General features: G+C 41.7%; 1 protein-coding gene across 3 annotated transcripts in view; it reads left to right on the forward strand.

The window, feature by feature from the left end:
- The window catches only part of ATP8A1 (ATPase phospholipid transporting 8A1), a 143,343-nt gene that overhangs the window by 99,066 nt on the left and 23,128 nt on the right, over nt 1–21,149 (forward strand). For all 3 annotated transcript variants that reach the window (XM_054163693.1, XM_054163686.1, XM_054163696.1), the window contains 6 exons: nt 7,824–7,898; nt 8,078–8,200; nt 11,514–11,592; nt 14,828–14,889; nt 18,614–18,670; nt 19,140–19,247. In XM_054163693.1, the coding sequence (XP_054019668.1) occupies nt 7,824–7,898; nt 8,078–8,200; nt 11,514–11,592; nt 14,828–14,889; nt 18,614–18,670; nt 19,140–19,247 (504 nt within the window). The remainder of the gene's footprint in view (nt 1–7,823; nt 7,899–8,077; nt 8,201–11,513; nt 11,593–14,827; nt 14,890–18,613; nt 18,671–19,139; nt 19,248–21,149) is intronic.

The raw sequence follows: 21,149 nt of genomic DNA on the forward strand, positions 1-21,149 counted from the left end.
ACTTTAAGATACTTTAAACATCTCTTTATGTACAGGTGTTGTAGCCAAAAGTGTGATATTTTTTTTCCTTAGCATTTTTCTTTACATTTTCTCATTTTTCTGTTCTTTTTTCCTCTTTGTTGTATTATTGCCATAAGCAGATTTCCATTTAAGTAGCAGCAAGTTTGTAGCCTGTTTAGAAAAACATGAAGTAGGAAAGCATAGAAAAAGCATTAAAGATTTCTTCTTTCCCTTTTTTTTTCCTTTAGAAGTGATGGCAAACTTTAGATCCTGCATTTCAAAAGCTGACTATCTGATTAAATGATCAGGCTTGCAGCAGAAGGACTGATTGGCAGTAGTTCTTGAAGTTATTTTGGGGGGGGGGAACCGTATTAGTGTGTCCTTTGTGCTTACAGAAAAGAGTTGGTCTGCAGAACATTCTGCCTTACTTTAATTTGCTTTCTGCCATTGTCACCTGCAAACACATTGTGTGAAGCTGTAACTTAAATCACAGATAACTATCCCACCATTTGTTTTCTTTGTGGAAAAAAGAGTTGAATGCCAAGTGCAGAGATCATAGGCTTAAAGTGCAAAAACCTAGAAGAGGAAGTCTCTGCCTCCTAAGTGGATGGAAGGGCAAAGAAACCAGTTTAACAATGTGTTATGACTCTGTACATATAATACATAAAGGCATTTTACCATATATACCTCCTGTGGAAGAAGACAGGATGACTTCTACTTGAATTCCTGTATGCCCAACCTTTGTCAGCTCCGAAACCTTTCACAGATGTTAATAGCTCATGTCAATACTGAGAGCAAATGGGCAGAAATTCATCATTGAATGTCTCTAGAAAGGACAACTGCCAGTCTCTCTTGAGTCTCCCTTTTCAGTTTTTTGTACAGATCAGGCGTGGGAGCAAAGAGCTCAATGAGTATTTGTAAGCTGCTGCTTAATATGCAGAAATGCTACATCAGGAAAATGTCTGTGAGGCTTTTGTGGCCACACCTCCTCTGTCTTGGAGTTTAGAAAATAATGCTATGAAAGGCCTGTCTGGAAGTTGCTTTAAATCAGTTGCCTTTTATTAGCTGACAATAAGCAAAAATACCTACCTCTGCTTCATAGCTGTATGTTGTACATTTAAATGTCTGCTCAGTACTAACCAAAGGAGGAATGTGGTAGATTTCACTTGATCTAAAGCACAGCCTTTTTCCTGGAGTCATACAAAATAAGTGCCACTGATTTCTTGGTTCAGAAAATGGTGAAGGTCTGTAGTAACACGGTGACTAGCTTTTATCAACATTTAAACTGCTGTGAGAAACTAGAAATGGTCTATAGCAACTTTTTCTACCCTGTCGTGATGTAATAGATAATTTAAACACAGACCTCATCTGTTGTATGGGACTAGCTACAGTAACTTTTGAGGTCATATCCTCAAGTATCATCCTCAATGGCAAGTGAAATAGACTGCTAATGTGGAGCCTCGCATTCACATAGTGTAAGCCTATGCAGAATCTCATTCTGAGGGGCCTGTCATTACCTTATATAAGAGTAGAATTAACCAGGTTGGAAAAGACCCTTGAATTCGAGTCCAACCTATCATCCAACACCATCTAATCAACTAAACCATGGCACCAAGCACCCCATCCAGTCTTTCCCTAAACACCTCCAGTGATGGTAACTCCACCACCTCCCTAGGCAGCACATTCCAATGGCCAATCTCTATTTCTGGGAAGCCCTTCTTCCTCACATCCAGCCTAAACCTCCCCTGGTGCAGCTTGAGACTCTGTCCTTTCTTTTTTGGTGCTGGTTGCTTGGGAGAAGAGACCAACCCCCACCTGGCTGCAGCCTCCCTTCAGGTAGTTGTAGAGAGCAAGAAGGTCTCCCCTGAGCCTCCTCTTCTCCAGGCTAAACAATCCCAGATTCACAGTATCACAGTATAACTAAGGTTGGAAGAGACCCCAAGGATCATCAAGTCCAACCTGTCCCAACAGACCTCACAACTAGACCATGGCACCAAGTGCCATGTCCAATCTCCCCTTGAACACCTCCAGGGACGGTGACTCCACCACCTCCCTGGGCAGCACATTCCAATGACGAATGACTCGCTCAGTGAAGAACTTTTTCCTCACCTCGAGTCTAAACCTCCCCTGGCACAGCTTGAGACTGTGTCCCCTTGTTCTGGTGCTGGTTGCCTGGGAGAAGAGACTAACCCCTTCCTGTCTACAACCACCTTTCAGGTAGTTGTAGAGGGCAATGAGGTCACCCCTCATCCTTCTCTTCTCCAGGCTAAACAATCCCAGCTCTCTCAGCCTCTCCTCACAGGGCTGTGCTCAAGGTCTCTCCCCATCCTTGTTGCCCTTCTCTGGACATGTTCAAGTGTCTCGACGTCCTTCTTAAACTGAGGGGCCCAGAACTGGACACAGTACTCAAGGTGTGGCCTAACCAATGCTGACTACAGGGCACAATGACTTCCCTGCTTCTGCTGGCCACACTATTCCTGATGCAGGCCAGGATGCCATTGGCCTTCTTGGCCGCCTGGGCACACTGCTGCCTCATGTTCAGCCTACTGTCTACCAGCACCCCCAGGTCCCTTTCTGCCTGGTTGCTCTCCAGCCACTCTGACCCCAGCCTGTAGCACTGCATGGGGTTGTTGTGGCCAATGTGTAGAACCTGGCACTTAGATGTGTTCAATCTCATGCCCTTGGACTCTGCCCATCTGTCCAGCCTGTCAAGGTCCCTCTTACGGTTAGGATTGACATTGATCCAGCGGTTGTGAATGCCTACATGGATTGGGTTTGCGTTTATGACTGCCATCACTGCATATATTCTTTGGTTAAACTATTCATGTTCTCCCTTCAGCACTGGAGGGGCAAAATTTTCCTATTCCTGCTTTTTGTTCTGTTAAGTATTCAGTAACTAGTGGTTACATCAAATTACTGCTTTGTTAATGAAAAAAGGGTTAAAAGCAATGATTTATGAAGGTCTTCATGGGTCACTCATATTTCATGTCAGGGAGCATTCAGACAGAACTAAAAGAGCAGAACACAGGAAAAATGCTTAAAGTTCATACTTAAAGTTCTATCACAGATCCTTAAATGTGGCCATTTGTAACAGTGATGCTATGTAACCAGTTCAATTACAGTAATTAGAGCTCCACGGGCCTTTTTTTCATTCCATAAACTCTGGGATTAAGGTTGTCTTTTGTTGTTTGTTTTTTTTTCTCCAATCCCTTTTCATCACACTGCTGACTTACCTGCTTTCTGCTGCTCATATTTACCATTTTGTTCCTCATTTCCCTTTCCTGGCACATCAGATTAATGCTGTGGCCCTATGAAGAGAACCTGAGACAGCTGGGGGTGTTTAGTCCTGAGAAGACTGAGACGGGATCTGATCAGTGTCTATAAATATCTGAGGGGTGGGTGTCAAGTGGTGGCAGCCAAGCTCTTTTCAGTGAGGCCCAGTAATAAGACAAGAAACAACAGTTACAGGCTTGAACACAGAAGATTTCACATGAGGAGAAACTTCTTTACAGTGTGGGTGGTAGAGCACTGGAACAGGCTCCCCGAGAAGGTGTGGAGTCTCCTTCTCTGGCCACATTCAAGACCTGCCTGGATGCATTCCTGTGTGGACTACCCTAAGTGATCCTGCTTTGGTAGGGGAGTTGGACTCTACCTCTTGATGTGCCTTCCAACATCTAATGTACTCTGATACTGAGACCCATATCATGCATAACCCCAGGCATGACCAGATTTCTGTGTGTATTCATACTGCTGCTGAGCTGTAGAGTTTGGGTGCTGTTGTTCTCTGTGCCATGGTGTACTTAACATAGGTGAACTGCACCAAGTTCAGTTTAAAAGACAAACAGCAGGAAGTGATTGTGCTTCTGCCCAGGGTTTTTTGCATTGTAGGATTTGAAAATTTAGAAATTGTGGTTTGTATTGAAGCCCATCTCATTTTAGGTGGGCTATGAACCTGAATCTTTGCATTTTTTTTTTTCAGTTAAAGTTATGTCCAGTCCAGTCTGACTTTTCACTTCTCCCCCACATACTCTAAAGTACCTCTCAGGGATGCTAGTCTCCTGTCCTTCTGTAGAGGTAGGAGTGCTGGAATCATAATTTGAGAATAGGACGTACCCCTTAGCAGAGAAAGAGGAGTGGATGAATCTGCTCTTAAATTAGTATCATAGAATCAATAAGGTTGGAATAGTCCTCAAAGATCATTGAGTCCAACCTGTCACCCAACACCTCATGACTAACTAAACCATGGCACCAAGTGCCACGTCCAATCTCTTTATGAGCACCTCCAGGGACAGGGACTCCACCACCTCCCTGGGTAGCAGATTCCAATGGCCCAATCACTCTTTCTGTGAAGAACTTTCTCCTCACCTCAAGCCTAAACCTCCACTGGTGCAGCTTGAGACTGTGTCTTCTTGTTCTGGTGCTGGTTCCCTGGAAGAAGAGACCAACCCCCACCTGTCTAGTTGTAGAGAACAATAAAATCTTCCCTAAGCCTCCTCTTCTCCAGGCTAAACAACCCCAGTTCCTTCAGCCTCTCCTCACAGGGCTGTGCTCCAAACCCCTACCCACCTTTGTTGCCCTTCCCTGGACACGTTCCAGCAACTCAACATCTTTCCTGAAGTGGGGGCCCCAGAACCTGGACACAAGACTCAAGGTGTGGCCTAACCAGTGCTGAGTACAGGGCACAATGACTTCCTTTCTCCTGCTGGCCACACTATTCCTGATGCAGCCCAGGATGCCATTGGCCTTCTCGGCCACCTGGGCACTCTGCTGGCTCATGTTCATCCAGCTGTCAATCAGTAATGATAAGGTTGAAAAGAGAGGAGGCAGTTGTGGAGCACAACTTGTATCCAGCAGTGGTGATGAGATTCTGGATTAGGCTCACACATTTAGCTTAGATGTAAAGCATCCCAAAATTGTGCCGGCGTTGAGTGCATAATTAATTGTTCAGTAACGAACAAGTGATTATGCACTCATCACTCCCTCTTATTCTGCTACTGAGAAACTGCTGCTGGTAAAATGCCTTCTACATTTGTCACAGTTAAATCATAATTCCTCGTTCAAAAGTCACAAACTGAAACGCATGAGAGGTTATAGACAGCTGTTAACTGGCATGAGGTAATTCCATTGTCTTTTCAGTGAATAGGCTTCGAAGGTGAGAAAATAGACTGCTTGCTACTGTGAAGTCAAAGTAATGAAATTTAGCATTATAAGACATCAAAAAATTCAGTGTGCTTTATCCCTCTGTTTTCCAGCTTCTAGCAGTCATAATTCGCTACGCAATCTCGTTCCAGTAATTAACCACCGAAAAAATTCTATTTGCTTTGCATTTACTGGTTGAACAAACAGCAATTTTGGCTGCCTTTTAACTCCCATTTTTAGTTTTTAATAGTTGCTAATTTCAGGGGGCTTCCCCTTCCCAAAATACTCGTAAAGGTGTTGAAACATTCCACAAGATGCTAAAAGACAATGAGCTTGTTCATGAGGTCTGGTCACCTGGAGCCCAGCCTGGCTATGTGGTGATAAACATAGATATTGAGTGTAGCAATTCATGTTCCCGTAAGAAAGTCCAATGAAATGTCAACTGTGGAAGAGCCAATGCAAAGCAGCATCTAAAATGAAAAGCTTACACACACACAGAGAATGGTAGAATGGTCTGGGTGGGAAGGAACCTCCTGAAGTCATCCAGTCCAACCCCCTCTGTGGTAAACAGGAGCATCCTCAACTAGAGCAGGTTGCCCAGAACCCTGTCAAGCCTCACCTCCGTCATGAGGTGTTGGGTGACAGGTTGGACTTGATGATCTTTGAGGTCTTTTCCAACCTTGTTAATTCTATGATTCTATGATCTCCAGGGCCCCAACTACCTCCCTGGGCAACCTGTTCCAGTGTTCCACCACCCTCATGGTAAAGAGCTTGTTCTTAACATCTAATCTACATCTACTCTTCTCTGTTTTGAAGCTATTGCCCCTCATCCTATCACTACAAGCTCTCTCCATCCTAAAACAGGATTCTTAAATGGAATATAATAACCTACTACCTTCTGTCACTTTACAGCTTCTGTTTGTTGGAGGCAATATAGTTTCAGTGTAGCTCATTAATAAAGATTCATCAGAAATGCTGTTTCTCCACATCATCATTGAACTGATATCGCAGAATCACAGAATGTTAGGGATTGTAAGGGACTTCCAGAGATCATCAAGTCCAACCCCCCTACCAAAGCAGCATCACCTGGGGCAGGCCACACAGACTGGTTTTGAAAGTCTCTGGAGAAGGAGATTCCACAACCTCCCTGGGCAGCCTTTTCCCTGGCTCTCTCACTATCATGTTTCTCCTCATGTTGAGGTGGAACCTCCTGTGTTCCAGCTTGTACCATTTGTTCCTTCTCATGTCACTAGGCACCACCAAAAGAGCCTGGCACCTTCATCTTGACACCCACCCCTCAGATATTTGTAGGCATTGATGAACAGTAAGAAAGAAGAAAGCAGCCATGCTGCCTGCTATGCTGAAAAAAAAAAACATAAGAAAAGGCATCATGCCCTTCAAATTAAATTTGACTTTTAAAACCCTTTAGCAAAAAGTGATAAAACTTAGGCAATGAAAGAGATTTCCAATTGTGCTTCTAAAATGCCCTGTAGTGGAGTTAGTACTTTTGAACTAAGTGATTGTTACTGATTTAATGCTCTCATCCTCTTACGAGTTTTGTGTGTAAGGAGAGAATATTGGTGGAATTTTTAGCTCCGAATTAAAGTTTACTGTATGAATTCAATTAGTTAGGAGGTTGAAAATTGACTGCTTCTAATCTGTGGGTGTTTTCCTGTGATACATTTTTTCCCCCCCTCGTACTTCTCAGAATTTTTCTTTGAGTACAGTACAAATGCAGCAAGGTAAATCACCTTAAATACTTAACAAACATGAAATTCATTCTGAAAAGAGCTATCTCCTGGAAATGTTTTTTCCTTTAAACATGTAATTGCTCCCATATTTGACTAGGCTGCCCATTATCTGTTCTGAACACCAGCTGGGTTTATTACTTGGGAGTACTTGGGATTTATTACCTGGGGGTACTGGTCAATAGTAGGCTGAACATGAGCCAACAGTGTGCCCAGGAGGCCAAGAAGGCCAAAGGCATCCTGGCCTGCATCAGGAATAGTGTGACCAGCAAGAGCAGGGAAGTCATTGTGCCCTGTAGTCAGCATTGGTTACACCTTGAGACACCTTGAGTCTTGTGTCTAGTTCTGGGCCCCTCAATTTAAGAAGGACATTGAGACTCTTGAAGGTGTCCAGAGAAGGGTAATGAGGCTGAGGAGAGGCTGAGGGAGCTGGGGTTGCTTAGCCTGGAGAAGAGGACGCTCAGAGGAGACCTTATTGCTGTCTACAACTACCTGAAAGGAGGTTTTTGCCAGGTGGGGGTTGGTCTCTTCACCCAGGCAACCAGCACCTGAACAAGAGGACACAGTCTTAAGCTGCACCAGGGGAGGTTTAAGCTGCATGTTAGAAAGAAATTCTTCAGAGCAAGAGAGATTGGCTATTGGGATGTGCTGCCCAGGGAGGTGATAGGGTCACCATCACTGGAGGTGTTTAGGAGGAGACTGGATGAGGTGCTTCGTGCCATGGTGTAGTTGATTAGATGGTGTTGGGTGGTAGGTTGGACTTGATGATCTCAAAGGTAATTTCCAACCTGGTTAATTCTATTCTATTCTACTTATTTATATATACATGGAGTATCTAGTGATACCCCATTTGTGAAGCTGAGAAAAAAAATAATGAATCTATTAATCACACTTTGCAGGACATGTTGAGTAAAACAGAGTTCTCCTCTTTTTCAGATCTGGTTTGCTTTTGTCAATGGCTTCTCTGGACAAATTCTTTTTGAAAGATGGTGTATAGGGCTCTACAACGTGGTAAGATGATTTCTGTGTTTTCAGTTATTATTCCATCACAATCATGAAAGTTTCTTGAGTGAGCAGTTTTAAAGCAAGTCCTGAGCTCCAAAGTTTTGTAATATTATTTTTTTTTGGCTTTTTGTGTGTTTGGTTTTTTATGGGGTGTTTTTGTTTGTTTGTTTATATCTGTTTACTAGATGTTTACAGCAATGCCTCCACTAACTCTTGGAATATTTGAGAGATCCTGTCGCAAAGAAAACATGCTGAAATATCCAGAGCTATACAAGACTTCACAGAATGCACTGGACTTTAATACTAAGGTGGGTAAACAAAACCAAATATAATTAAAGAAGAACTTAGTAAGAATTCAAATGGTGCTGCTCATACTTAAAAATTAAGAGAATTTTCACTACTACTCTTCCTGGGAAGGGTACAAATCATATTTATCCATTTTTAGCAAGCACAAAAGTGGACAGCAAGCTTTTTTTTTTATTCTATTGTATATTATTCTATTCTGGTTTATTCTACTCTCTTCTGGTTTATTCTACTCCTACTCTATTTCAGTATTTTTTCCTGTATTTCTCTTCTCTCTCTTTTCTCCTCTCTTCTCTCTCTTTTCTCTTCTCTCTCTTTTCTCTCTCCTCTCTCTTTTCTCTCTCCTCTCTCTTTTCTTTCTCCTCTCTCTTTTCTCTCTCCTCTCTCTCCTCTCTCTCCTCTCTCTCCTCTCTCTCCTCTCTCTCCTCTCTCTCCTCTCTCTCCTCTCCTCTCTCCTCTCTCTCCTCTCTCTCCTCTCTTCTCTCTCTTCTCTCTCTTCTCTCTCTTCTCTCTCTTCTCTCTTCTCTCTTCTCTCTTCTCTCTTCTCTCTTCTCTCTTCTCTCTTCTCTCTTCTCTCTCTTCTCTCTCTTCTCTCTCTTCTCTCTCTTCTCTCTCTTCTCTCTCTTCTCTCTCTTCCCCCTCTCCCCTCTCCCCTCTCTCCTCTCTTTTTCTCTCTTCTCTCTCTTCTCTCTCTTCTCTCTCTTCTCTCTCTTCTCTCTCTTCTCTCTCTTCTCTCTCTTCTCTCTCTTCTCTCTCTTCTCTCTCTTCTCTCTCTTCTCTCTCTTCTCTCTCTTCTCTCTCTTCTCTCTCTTCTCTCTCTTCTCTCTCTTCTCTCTCTTCTCTCTCTTCTCTCCTCTTTATTCTATTTTATTTTATTTTACTCTACTCCATTTCAATCTTTTATTTTGTTACATTTTATTTTATTCTATTTTTTTATTTTATACTATTTATTTTTTAACCTTTTTTTTTCATTCTATTTATTTCCTTTTGCTTACTTTTTTTTAAAATTTGATATTATTATTTCTTTTATTTTTTATTTTATTTTCAGGCCTGATCTTATTTCTCTGCAATTAATAAAGCTGTCTTCTATAGGCAGAAGTGATTAGACCACTCTGTCTCTGGGCTGTATGTATTCATACTGTTATATGGAAATGGATTACTGAAGCCTGTGGAGAAGTGCTGCAGAGGACAATAAGACCTGTCATTAGATGTGTAGAGGGAGGAACTTGGTACTATTCTTTGTCAGTTTGGACTTGTGATTTTTTTTATGGTTCAATTTTGAGTTTTGGCCAAAAAAAAAACCCACCAAACTTGCAGACCGTTAAGAATGTGTCAGGGTGGATCAAAAGAAGTCTGAGTTTCAGAGTAAATGGTGTGCAATTCATTTTGGAGAGACTAGGAGCAATTAGAGGACTCTAGTATATAATAAACATTCACCATTTCTACAATTCAATCATCTCTTAATAAAATTAAGTCAAACTTTTCCCTGAATCCTCAAGTTCACGAATGAACAGTGTTTAGAAGAGTTCTTTCTGATGTTACTGGCTATTTCTAAATCTAACTGGGATGTTTCAAGTAGTGTTGAACTTGAGGACGTTTTCAATCTGTCAGTGAATTAACAAAGCCTACATGAGGTGGTCTGCAGTAGCTGCATGGAGTCGACGCAGCATACTTAGCTGTCATGGTTGTGCCACTAGAGTACCACGAGCTAAACAGAATTACAGATGAGATTTTTCTCCTCCTCCACTTCATCCCTTCACCCAGAAAATCAAACCTCAGAGTTTTAAGGAAACTAGGGAACAGAGTTTCTTGGGTCACTGTGAATGCTTTACAAATATCAGACCTCTCGTGGTCCCCTAACACAGACACTTTTGTGTTAGTTTTAGTAAGTAATGTGTTAGTTTTAGTAAGTAATGCAAACAATGAGTTACAGTCTCTGATTTTTTTTGCCTTTAAGGAAGCCTGTGATATTTTTATGATTGCACAGATGTATTGTTGACTTCATTGGAAATTCTGCTTGGCTGTTCCCATACAGTGTTTGCTATGAGTAAATGTCTGCAGATTCCCACCTATATGAGTTGAATAGTTGGTGTTAAAGATTTGGAAACATTACTGCCCTGAATGTTGATGCAGATGTTTGTTATGGTAAAAGGGATCAAAGGTTAGAGGTCGTGACAGAGGTTAAAGGATTAGCATGTGACAATAAGAATTGGTCAGGAAAATGGAAAAGTAGAACTAATTTTTCTTGCACCCACCTGTGCTTTCTGTCAAATAAAAAACTTGTGGTAATGGCATAGCAAGAAGGAGAGACAAAGGTTAATGAGCAGCACAAGTTCAACTGTGCAAAGTATTGGAGTGTCAATTGGATCATACAGCCTAGTGTAGTTGTATCATCTCACAAAAGACTTGGAGACATTGTGGAAAATGTTGTGAGGCAGGCAACTTAATTTCAATTGTTTGAGCACCTTACGATTCATAATACTCATCAGTTAGTTACAATAAAACCTATGATTGTCAAAAAACACTCTAAATGGGGGGAAAAAACACCACCGTGATTGCTGTCCTGAAGGAAATGGGTCACATATTTTTGATTAAGTCTTTTTTCTGCCTTTATACAGTGCATTGTGGAAGGCATCAAGAGGTTGTTTATTCTTAAACTTAATGGAGTTCTTTTCAGAAAGCATCTTTTACAAATGAAGAAACGAGTCTGAAAGCAGAATTGGAATGATTGAGCAAAGACATCAAAGGAGGTTTAATGCGAATCTGTGCGCTTGGAGCAGGGAGCCTGCAACGAGACATCTGAGGAAGATGCTTTCATTTGTCCTTTCTAAATTCCTTTGTGTGTGGAAATACGTAGGCATGTGTATACAAAACTCAGGTCCTGAGTGTTCTGCTTCTACAAGTTCCTCATTACACAGAATGTGAATTATGAGAGCTGCAGCCCTTTTTTCATTCCCCGCTTGGAGAATGCAGCAATTGTTCCAGTTGTCTGCTTTCGTTTAATTTTTTCTGATGATATTCCCATATGTGTACATTTTAATTTCCCTTCTGATTTGAAATTAGAAGGAAGAGATAATACACACCATTATTTTTTTTTGTGGTTTTTTTTTTTGTTTTTTTTTTCCTCCAAACATAAAAATAAACAAATGACCCATGAAGAGCTAAGAGGCAGAAAGTGCCTGTCAGTTATATTACTTCACAGTGGTGGCCTGACAGAAACACAGTTTGTGCATCTAACACACAGATAAAAAGGAAGGTCAGGGTTCACAGAGCTAGTTTATTGCAAATGGTTCTCATGGATTTTGTGTTTTCTCTTAGGTTTTCTGGGTTCATTGTTTAAATGGCCTCTTCCACTCATTCATTCTGTTTTGGTTTCCACTCAAAGCCCTCCAGCATGGTAAGTGTTAGGAAGAATAAAAATGCTGAAAGGTGCAAAATACCTAAATATCCATTTTTAGTATTTTTTTTTTCTTTTAATTGTTCTTAGGGAAGCTTTATAAATGCTAACAGTTTTGTGTGGTTAAATTTCAAGATGCCATTTCTAGAACTGGAACATCTTGATGATGTATATTTTAAGATGTTTTATGTCAAGAGCTGTTTAAAAGTAGGAGCACTATGATGTACATGTGGCTAAAGCTGCAGAAACATGTTGTAAGTAAACTGAAACAAGGTTGAGAAAAAGAGACTGCCATTGATTTATGCTTATTTGTTGAATGTATTACACTAGCATGGTAAATACCTTTAAGATCCTAAATCACTGGTGTGGCCCTTTACATTGTCTCTTACATGTTGTAAGCTTAGAGAGATGGTGTGCATACTTTCTCTCCTGTTACTTCAGGTGCACACTGCCTCACTAGTTTCTATCTCTATGGGTAGGCTTTTGACAGAGCAAACTGGGACAATGTTGGTCAGCTCAGTCCTATCAATCTTCTAGTTCAGCTGCTGTGTGTGCTCCTAAGTTGGGAGAAGGAAGTGGGACACTTGGGAGGAAGGCTCTATTAATTAAAGGACACTTGAAAGCACTGCTTCAAATTTGTGGGAGAGTTTGTGTATGTGAGAACTCTCATAGGGGCAAGGGTTTGTTCTGCTTCCACTTTTTGGGAAAGGAAAGAAAGAAGTGTGTACCCTGGAGCTTTTCTGTATGATTAATAGTCTCCTCAGTCTTCTACAGCCACATGATCTGCTCTGGCATAGGGAAAATAAATAATTTCATGGACATTTTGGAGCTATTGAGATAGGGAAATGGTCACAGCTGCTTGTGCCTGAAAAGGTTGAGGGGAAAACTTCTTGCTGAATATTTTATACTCTGTGACTTGTGATGGGTAAAGGGAAGTAGATAGTGACCTGTTTTCTCTAGAAAGCCACTGGATGTGAGTTAAGCAGCAGCAATTTGTACTGGACAGGTTTAAACAGCCCAGGAGGAAAGAGATTCCAAAATGTCCAGGTATACTCTAAAACCACACATCAAATCCAAATCAAAATCCATATTCAAGCTGCAGCAAATCCATGTGAGAGTTTTGTGCATTACATGATGGGGAAGCATTTAACAGGGTGTATGTGATGATGCAGCAGAGTTCATGTGTGAATGGCAAAGCTGAGGTCCTGATGATCATGAAAATCTCTCTGAGCTCACAGTCATCCTTTTCTTGGTGCATTTTCTTCTATTCACTCTTGAGTCTCATTTGTCCACCTCCTTCTTGCCTGCAAGTAGAAAATTTCAGACTGCATGCATTGTAGTAGAATCTACAAAGAAATATGCCATCAGAGAATAGGAATGGCTTTGTGAGGACTCAGTTTGCTCTCTAAGACCTAACCATTGTGCACTCTACAAAACTAGAGTCTTTGCATTCCATGTACTGTGGGATAGATATGAAAAGTAACAAGAAGATAAATCTTCATAGAAGAGTCTCCACTCTGGTGAGACCCCACCTGGAGTACTGTGTCCAGTTCTGAAGCTGCTATTGCAGGAAGGATCTGGAGGTGCTGGAACATGTCCAGAGAAGGGCCACAAGGATGAGCAGGGGGCTGGAGCTCCTCTCCTATGAGGACAGACTGAGGGAGTTGGGGCTGTTCAGTCTGGAGAAGAGAAGCTTCCAAGGAGACCTTATTGTGGCCTTCCTGTATCTGAAGGAGATCTACAAGAAAGCTGGGGAGGGACTTTTTAGGGTGTCAGGGAGTGATAGGACTAGGGGAAAAGGAAAAAAGATAGAAATGGGTAGATTGAGATTGGATGTCAGGAAGAAGTTCTTCCCCATGAGGGTGATGAGAGACTGGAACAGGTTGCCCAGGGATTTGGTAGAAGCCTCATCCCTGGAGGTTTTTAAGGCCAGGCTGGATGTGGCTCTGAGCAACCTGATGCAGTGTGAGGTGTCCCTGGCCCGTGGCAGCAGGGTTGGAACTGGATGATCCTTGAGGTCTCTTCCAACCCCAACAATTCTATGATTCTATGCAACTTTGTCAGTGTAACAGTAAATAACAGAAGCCAAAGTTAGGTGTACAAGTAAACCCACCAACTGCTCCCTCTTTAAAATGAGCCATGGTCTCAGCTTTCTTTTCAGGCTTCCAGAGCTCTTGTAGTCTTTTGTGGTGTGCTACTCTGTCGAGGGAGAAAGTTAAATCAGGAAAGTGCCAGGAATGCAACCAGTCCCGCTAGGGCTAAGGTGGCAGCCTTTGTGAGCTCCTCATCTTGGAACAGGAGACGGCTAAGTGAAGGAGAACTCTTTGCAAGCATTTTGTTCTGATATTTTGTGTGAGCTTTCACCTGCTGTCTCTTCCAGAATAGCAATCAATAGATCTTTTCTTTTTCTTTTCTATTTCTCTTTGTCTGTGATAAACTGCCCTCACAGGTCCTGAAAAGCTTTTAGAAAGAAACACTCTTCATCCAAGCCTAAAATGAATTTCATTTCCAGCATGCTTAAGGGTGATACAAAGGCCATGAAAACACTCAGCACAACTATAAAAACATACTTAATTAGCAGCATTCCCTATACTGTATGCTAGCTGAGTACAGTGGAAAAATAACTGCTTCCAACTACAGCCCATTTTTGTCTGCTTGTCAACTTCCTCTGGCCAGCCCAATCTGAGGGGTTTTCAACCCATTCCCACCCCCAAAAAAAACCCCAAAAATCAGTAAAAAGCTGACTCTCTAAGCTGTTTACATTTATGTTGTAATAAATGTATATTGTATTTCATCATGATCTGAAGGCAAGATGCTCTATCTCTAATCCTAAAAGCCACTCCACCTGAATGATTACTGAATGCAATACTCCTCATTTTGGTGAATGCTGTTACAAAGAGCTCCTGTTCCTAGTGTGATCCCTGAAGTCACAAAAGTTTTCAAGGACTAAAAAATTACAGAAGTCATAATCTCTAGCATTCAGTGCAGTTGAAGGTGAGATCTGTTGTTACTGCCTTGTAGGAAGTGCTGCCATCTCTTTGGTACCAAAAAGAAGGTACTTTATTTATTTGTTTTTCATGTACTCTATGGCCAGCCTGGTGTACTGGAAGGTGTCCCTGCCTGTGGCAGGGGAGTTGGAACTAGAAGGGCCCTTTCAAGCCAAACCATTCTATGATATATAGTTCTATTGTGGATAATTAATTGTTCTTATCTTTATCACTGTTTCCTTTTCCAGGTACTGTATTTGGCAATGGTAAAACTTCAGATTACCTGCTCCTGGGGAACACTGTATACACAGTAAGTCTTCCTACAGCTAGCTGGTGCTCTATCAACTGACTGTTTATATTGGCTCCATCTTTAACTCTTAAAGATATGTGGGTTTATTATTATTTATAATTCTCTGCATGGAAGACTTGATTCATTGTGGTGCCTTAAGAATAAGAAATGGCTCCTGAATGACTCTCTGAGAAGCTTTGAAGGGCATTTTGCATTCTGATTCCAGTTTTTAAAACAAAGCCATTTGATAAAGATGCAGGAAATACATCTGCTCTTTACTGGAAGCTGTCTATTCATTTAAATAATGGGAATTGTAATTCCCTAATTAGCATGCTGACAGAATAGCAGAACTCTACAATCACAGAATCCTAGCCTCCATACATTTGTGATCACTGCAGCCAAGGTTATGGCTAATCAAGATATCAATGTAAGATAAGTTTCCACATTGGAGAAAGCCCAAGTCGTTGGATATGGAACTGCTTTGTGGAGTTGTGAAGATAAAATTCTCTTTTTCCTCCCTTTGATTATCATTGAAGGATAGAGCCACATGGAACCAGGGTTTGTGGGATGTCTCTTCAGAGATAAATGGCATCCTGGCCTGCATCAGGAATAGTGTGGCCAGCAGGAGCAGGGAAGTCATTGTGCCCCTGTACTCAGCACTGCTTAGGCCACACCTTGGGTACTGTGTCCAGTTCTGGACTCCTCAGTTTAAGAAGGACATTGAGACTCTTGAACGTGTCCAGAGAAGGGCAACGAGGCTGGGGAGAGGTCTTGAGCACAAGCCCTGTGAGGAGAGGCTGAAGGAGCTGGGGTTGTTTAGCCTAGAGAAGAGGAGGCTCAGGGGCAACCTTCTTGCTCTCTACAACTACCTGAAGGGAGGTTGTAGCCAGGTGGAGGTTGGTCTCTTCTGCCAGGCAACCAGCACCAGAACAAGAGGACACAGTCTCAAGCTGTGCCAGGGGAAGTTTAGGCTCAAGGTGAGGAGAAAGTTCTTCAGAGAGAGAGTTGTTAGCCATTGGAATGTGCTGCCCAGAGAGGTGGTGGAGTCACCATCCCTGGAGGTGTTCAAGAGGGGATTGGACGTGGCACTTGGTGCCATGGTTTAGTAGTCATGAGGTGTTGGGTGGCAGGTTGGACTTGACGATCTTTGAGGTCTTTTCCAACCTTATTGATTCTACGATTTTATGAAATGAAAGTGCCAGAATTACACCTGACCCACACCTGACAGTGATCTTGTTACTCTCAGGGATACTAATCATTACCGTGTGGGGTTTTAGAATCACAGAATCAACAAGTTTGCAAAAGACCTCAAAGATCATCAAATCCAACCTGTTTTCTTCTTTTATCTCCTAGAATAAATTAATGAAGCTAAAGAGGTGTTTTTCACTCGCTAGGTATCAGTGTTACCCAATAGATGAGGGTTTTCCAAGATCTCTCTTAGAAGCAAGATGAGGCTTGTGCTGTTTTCCAGTGTTAAGAAATTAATTATTTTGAAACCTCCTGTTGTTGGCAGATACAGGAAAGAAATTAGTTCTTCTATCAAGAGAAGAGGGCTGTAAAACAAATACATACTCACATCAAACTTGATTTCCTTAGGGAATAGGACAACATTAAAACTGAAATTAAAGTATTCTAGGATACATGGCAGTCCTTTGAGAATGTAGCTACTCTCAACATCTCCTATGTGGGAGAGACCATTTTGACTAGCATTTTCTGGTTGGCTAACCAGAAAGGTTACAGAGCATAAAGGGCTGAGTAAGCACAGCCCATTCTGTGCATTTCCTACTGCTGTGGCAGTTAAAATAGTTCCTCTGGTAGTCAGTGCATTCTTAGAGGAGCAGTGAAAAATTGTTTGCACATTCTCTTAAAATGTGTTTGCCCTGCACATCTCTATCCCTGTTCCAAAAGGCAAGCACAGCGTGTTTTTGTCAGCAGTAGTCACATAGGACCATGCAATCTATCATATGATGAACTGTTCTGTGGATGGAAGAATCCTGGGTGGGTGTTTTCCATGCAAGCCTTACTAAAATGAAGATGTAAGGTCACAGTCACTGTCATGGCTCAATCCTGACAGTAATAGTACACAGATCTATTTGTATTATGAGTTTGTAACACCTAGCAGTGCTTAGGAGTCAGTCATTTATCTGAATGCCACTGCTCTCCCTAATATTGATAAATATTTCATGGGTATCTGTCAAACCACCTTTTGTTCTAAGTGAAACAGGTTCTTCTTGGGGAGAGGTCTTCTGCACTCAGTTTTCACCCTACCTACGAATTTTCCATTGTTTACTGTACATGGAAGTTGCAGCCTTGCACAGTTCAGCAGCAGTTATGTTGTGAATTGTATGCACATTTACATGAGTTGCACAGCTTCACCTGTCGTGGTACCTAAGCCAAGTTTTCTGATAGCATCTCCTTTCCATTGATTGCTCTCCAAGTGTCCTTTGTATTGGCCTTCATTTTGTAGAGTGAATTGGCTTGGGACACTTGTTCAACCAAATTATTCAACATTCTTTCCTGAAGCAATCCCAGAACATCATCCTACCCTCTGCTCTGTGCTTCTTGCCAAAAGCCATGCCTGCTACCAAGAGAAAATGATTTACACCTGCTGTACTGAGAGTTTACTGGATACAGCAGGTCCCATGGAACCGGGGGCTCAAAAAATGCTGTCATTTAGATTGCCACACATCAGTTGACAGATGAGTCTTGAAATCTTACAGTGTTGCAGAACACCTGAGCAGAAAGCACATAAACACATAAAGCAGAGATACTTTATGAACACATAAAGCCAAACCTGTGATGTATGTTCACACGTGAGCTAGAAACCATAACTATTTCTTTGCTGAGCAGAAAACTTGTTTGTGTCAATTTCAAATCAGGGAGATAAACAGTTTTCCTGAATCAACAGGTCCTTGCTGTGGGATTACAAACTTTCTACTACTGATCTCTAAAGTAAAATGAAGCATGTCCTACAGGACAATGGCATGATGTTTTCAGAGACTGCTCCAGCCTGTAGAAGAGGAGGCTCAGGGGAGGCTTATTGCTGTCTACAACTACCTCAAAGGAAGTTGAAGACAGGTGGGGGTTGGTCTCTTCTCCCAAGCAACCAGCACCAGAACAAGAGGACACAGTCTCAAGCTGTGCCAGGGGAGGTTTGGGTTAAGGTGAGGAGAAAGTTCTTCACAGAAAGAGTTGTTAGCCATTGGAATGTGCTGCCCAGGGAGGTGGTGGAGTCATCGTCCCTGGAGGTGTTCAAAAAGGGATTGGATGTGGCACTTGGTAGTAGTCATGAAGTCTTGGGTGACAGGTTGGACTTGATCATCTTTGAGGTCTTTTCCAACCTTATTGATTCTATGATTCTATGAAAGGAATTTCACTTTGGGGCTGCTGAGTGTCTTGTATTTTGGGGGGAGCAGATTCTGTTAAAGCAGAACAGCTATTCCATGTCTTCTGCAGATCCACAGAAATTATTGCCTTTTTGCTTTACTTTTGGTATGGATCCTATTGCACACCTAGCTGCATCGACACACCGAGTCTTCACTGAATATTATTAAGCAAATCACATTTAAATTAAAGAGATTGATTAGCCTTCCCCTTGTTTCATTTGTGCAAGTAAACATGAAGTATGAAAATCATTAAAATTTGTCTTCTGTTCTCATGAAAGTTTAACCAAACTAATTAATTCTGGATGTTAAGTAAGGCTCCCATATTAAACAAGAAACCTCTCTCTCTCTTTCTCTTTAAGTTTGTGGTTCTGACTGTGTGTTTGAAGGCTGGATTAGAGACTTCATACTGGACTTTGGTAAGCAGATGTCTTTACCATATTCTCAAATGGATGAATAATTGTATTCTTGTCTTCTTGTTTATTATAGAGTTGCCCTTATAAGAACTGTAGTTCATCAGCCCTCCTCACAGTATCAAACTAAGTTGTGTCTGCTGTGTGGAAAGGCAGAATATTCATCTGCAAAACAAAACCAGGCTTAATGCTGAAAAGGAGGACACTGGGATGAGGCTTAAAGTACTCCTTAAACTCTAAAAATCACAATTACTCTGAACTGATTGCAGCTGAACTTAAATTGGCATAAAATGCAGCAATATTGGTACTGAAAGTATCATTTTGCTCTGAGAAATAGCTGCTTGAAGTATCAGAGTTAAATTAACACAAAACAGTGAAATTTCATCCAATGCATTGCAAATACTGAGTGGCAAAGCTCTTCCTTTATGTCATGATGCATCAGTGATTGCTCTGTTTTCTTTCTTTTGTTTAACAGTTCAGCCATATAGCAATCTGGGGCAGCATAGCACTTTGGATAGTGTTTTTTGGAATCTACTCTTCTTTGTGGCCAGTCATTCCTATGGCACCGGATATGTCAGGAGAGGTAAAAGAAGATTTTGACTCATATCCAAACATGTGCAAAAGTTATTGTTTCAGTCTTCAGCACAGGCCCAAATTCTATTGCATCCTTCTGCTAACTATAAGTGCATAACAGGGTTGCTTCTTTTATACCTTCAGTTTGGTGGGTGTGTTTATTTTTAAGCAGCACTAACTCTTACAGAGATGACCTCTGGCCAAGGCAGCCAATGGCACCCTGGCCCGCATCAAGAATAGTGCGGCCAGCAGGAGCAGGGAAGTCATTGTGCCCCTGTACTCTGCACTGGTTAGGCCACACCTTGAGTACTGTGTCCAGTTCTGGGCCCCTCTATTTAAGAAGGACATTGAGACTCTTGAACATATCCAGAGAAGGGTAATGAGGCTGGGGAGAGGCCCTCGAGCACAAGCCCTATGAGGAGAGGCTGAGGGAGCTGCGATTGTTTAGCCTGGAGAAGAGGAGGCTCAGGGGAGACCTTATTGCTCTCTACAACTACCTGAAGGGAGGTTGTAGACAGGTGGGGGTTGGTCTCTTCTCCCAGGCAACCAGCACCAGAACAAGAGGACACAGTCTCAAGCTGTGCCAGGGGAAGTTTAGGCTTGAGGTGAGGAGAGAGTTCTTCAGAGAGAGAGTTGTTAGCCATTGGAATGTGCTGCCCAGGGAGGTGGTGGAGTCACCATTCCTGGAGGTATTCAAGAGGGGATTGGACGTGGCACTTGGTGCCATGGTTTAGTAGTCATGAGGTCTTGGGTGGCAGGTTGGACTTGATGATCTTTGAGGTCTTTTCCTAGCTTATTGATTCTATGATTCTATCAATCCCTTCCAACCCAAACCATTCTGTGACTAAGGCTCATTTCTTTTTTCATTTTCAAGTTTCCAGTTTTCAAGGTATTTGAAACTATAAATGCCTTCCCAAAAAAAAAAAAAAAATTAGAGGTGCCATAACATGGCATGAGCAGCTGTTTGCCATGCACACATTTCCTTTGCTGTTCATGTGCTGCTTGGAATGCATTCTTGTACTGTATCTTTAACCTTCTGACAGTAATTACTGGTTTCTCTTTCTTTTATTATCCCATTTGTGTAAACCTGCTCTGAATATTAGAAACAGGACTGAATCCATAAAAGATGCTTAATGGCTGCTTGTGCTGATCTAATTGGGACTTCAGTGCCAAATTCTCCAAACTGTTCAGATCCAGAAACATCTGAAGCTCACTATTAGTTTCCCAGGCTCTAATGTCTCCTTCTGGGCATGGCCAGCACCTCTTGAGCTGAGCTTGGTGTGCATTCTCACTGGGAATCAGAAACTAAGAATACCTGCTTGTTTCAGAAGGATATTTTTCTAAAGGTTTTCAAAGCATATTAAATAAATCAAGCCTTTGACTCCACCACTGTGATATAATTCAGCAATTCATGCAGGATGTGCAAAATGTAAATGCTTTTTTCTCTCTCATTTGGAGGTAATTGAGACTCACAATTCTCACCTCCTACATAAGCAGTTAGGGGGGGGAAATTTGTATATAAGCATTTATATAACTACTACATTTTAATGGAAAGCCCAAAGAATCAACTTAAGTTTGACACCTAAGAAAAGCTTGGACACCTAAGAAAAACATGAACCTGAAATTACACTATTTGTTGTTGTTTTTCCTTTCTATTAGAACTTCTTGCCCATGTCTATATTCAGATCACTTTGCTGACTCCACAGCTCAAAATTAATTATGTATATTGTTCTGAATGAAAGTAATTGAGGCCATCATACTTCAGCACTTCTCTTCATATGCACTGTATTTTATAGCAGCAATGGAATGGGTTTGTAGTTTGGTTTTAGAGATGCTTGTAAGAACTTCTGTTCTTTAAAAGTGAAGAACTTTGCTAGCAATAAGCACAGTGGGAGCTTATGTAGGGTGTATT

The sequence above is a fragment of the Dryobates pubescens genome, chromosome 1 (genome assembly GCF_014839835.1).
Source record: "Dryobates pubescens isolate bDryPub1 chromosome 1, bDryPub1.pri, whole genome shotgun sequence".
Classification (NCBI taxonomy): Eukaryota; Metazoa; Chordata; class Aves; order Piciformes; family Picidae; genus Dryobates; species Dryobates pubescens.